Source organism: Erythranthe guttata, chromosome 4 (genome assembly GCF_056151865.1).
Source record: "Erythranthe guttata isolate IM_541 chromosome 4, IM_541, whole genome shotgun sequence".
NCBI lineage: Eukaryota > Viridiplantae > Streptophyta > Magnoliopsida > Lamiales > Phrymaceae > Erythranthe > Erythranthe guttata.
The window spans coordinates 15,495,563-15,497,790 of NC_142536.1; the positions used below are offsets into that span (position 1 = coordinate 15,495,563).

The window sequence follows — 2,228 nt, forward strand, 5'->3', positions numbered from 1 at the left end:
GGTCACCCCTTGAGGTATGACCAAATTAAAAAAAAAAACACGGTTTGTTTGTATAATTGCAAACACTCCCTCCTTTTAAATATTTTGACATAAAATTTATGTAATTCGGTTATTTATCAAAACAAATTATATATTTAATGCAGTATTGGAAATCTAAAGTGACAGATAATGTGGAACAAAAATATTTTTAAAAATAGACAGTTATTGTGGAACAGATGGAGTAATTGATTGCAGGTTCCTATGTTTGCATTTACTGATAATTATGGTGCATTTAGTGATAATTATGGTTTTATGGTTTTAAACAGTAATTGACATCTATTACTGATTAAAAAATAAATAAAAGAAAAATTTTAAAATTAAAAAAAATATGTAAATCTCATTTGCTAATTATGGGCAAGAGTTTATTGGCTCCCTATTTAAAGGCAAGTGTGCCCATTCCACACTCTCATGCAGTATAGTTCTTCCTTACTCCATACACATACATCACTGTTTCTTTCTACTACAAAAACCTAGTACTGTGTTTTTTTTCCCTTCTTTGCACTTGGTATATCTTTGTATCTATTTTCAAGTAATTATTCTTCATTTAAAAAAAATAAATACATACATATATAATAATGTCTAGTCGAAGAACACGATCGAGGCACTCGGGATCTTCAAGAGTCACCGATGATCAGATCAACGAGCTCGTCTCCAAGTTGCAGCAACTTCTTCCGGAGATGCATAGTAGACGATCGGACAAGGTACATTTTCGTTTTACGTTTTTTTTCCCCTTGCTTTTGCTTAATTATCAATACATTATATTGTAGATCTCTTGGAAAACATAAGTAAGATTCCTGTTAAATTTCACATGTATAATTTAACCAATTAAGCTTAAGTGTAAGGATACATATTTCTTGATTTTCCCAAGTTTAAATTTAATTAAAATTTTAATTTTCACAAGCCCCAATATAATGTTAATATAATAATTATTATTATTATTTTGAAGTTTTCAGGGTTTTGAAGATAACCTTGGAATTGTGTGATGCTAAATATTAAACTTAAGATTCCTTTAATTATTTTATCACAACCATGTACACACATCCACTCACCCCCTCATGTGGGGGTCTTTTAATTTTTTTTTTTAATATATCTTTAAATAGTATCAGCACACCACAATTTGTTATTATTTAAAAAAAATTATATATAGAAAAAATATTTCTTACAATTATATTTTTTTTTTTCAAATTTAAAATCATGATATATATATTTTTTTTATTTTGTAATGAAGGAACTGTAGCCAACCATTAAATTAATTATATTTTAAATTGCAGAGGTCAGCAGCCAAAGTATTGCAGGAGACATGTAACTACATTAGAAGCTTGCACAGAGAGGTTGATGACTTAAGTGAGAGGCTGTCTGAATTGTTGGAAAACACAGACACCACTCAAGCTGCTCTTATCAGAAACTTACTTATGCAGTAGAATTAATTAATTATTCCATGTTTTTTTTTTTTTTTTTCCATTTTCTACTTTCTACATTTTTATTATTTTCCTTTTTTTCTTTTTAATAAATGCGATTTTCCAGTAATTGTTTGTTTAGATTTCCATCGATCGGTATACGAGGATCTTATTCAATAAGATGGATTTAATTAATATATTTTTCCAATTTTTGATGTATTTTTTTTTTATTATCATAGATCTATATTGTTGGGGTAACACTGAAGGAAAAGAAATAGTGTTGGGGTATTTCTGTCATTATCCCTTAATTTTTGAAGGATGTATATTGACGTCTAAAAAACTATAAGTAATAAATGTGAAATACTAAACATTGCTCCAACTTACCACCCCGGACCAGTTGAGCTACACCTATGCGGGCTGAAATACTAAACATTGTTTCAATTTTACGGATATCATTACAATTTCAGACGTGATTTTGACCATTTGGGTTAGAATTTGGTAAAAGCTGTCAACATACAAAAAAAATTATAGTTATTCGAGTTGGCTTTCAAATCCAACTTAAATAAACTAGACTAAATATCGTGTGAAAAAATTATGCATGAATGAGTTACACGAAAGACTAAAAAAATCAAAGTTGAAGTCAATAATATTATTCATTAATGCATCCTCACCGACATTCAATACTTTGGATTTAAGTTTAATTAAAAAGCCAATTCAAAGAATTACGAATTCTGTATTTTGACTTTTGCCAAATTCCAGGGTTATCAACACCAGACTCGCTCCAAATTTAGT

General features: G+C 28.8%; 1 protein-coding gene across 1 annotated transcript; it reads left to right on the forward strand.

Annotated features, from left to right (window-relative positions):
• Positions 1-531: 531 nt before the first annotated feature.
• Positions 532-1,650, forward strand: LOC105972546 (transcription factor PRE3). Its single transcript, XM_012997506.2, has 2 exons — positions 532-740; positions 1,311-1,650. Exons 1-2 carry the CDS (start codon positions 615-617, stop codon positions 1,458-1,460), a joined length of 276 nt encoding a protein of 91 aa, XP_012852960.1. The 5' UTR covers positions 532-614; the 3' UTR covers positions 1,461-1,650.
• The last annotated feature ends 578 nt before the right edge of the window (positions 1,651-2,228 follow it).

Excerpts from the sequence above, each read along its gene's own strand:
- LOC105972546 (XM_012997506.2), top strand. The coding sequence starts at position 615 with ATGTCTAGTCGAAGAACACGATCGAGGCACTCGGGATCTTCAAGAGTC. Across the intron at positions 741-1,310 it reads ATAGTAGACGATCGGACAAG|AGGTCAGCAGCCAAAGTATT; the intron begins GTACATTTTCGT and ends TTTAAATTGCAG.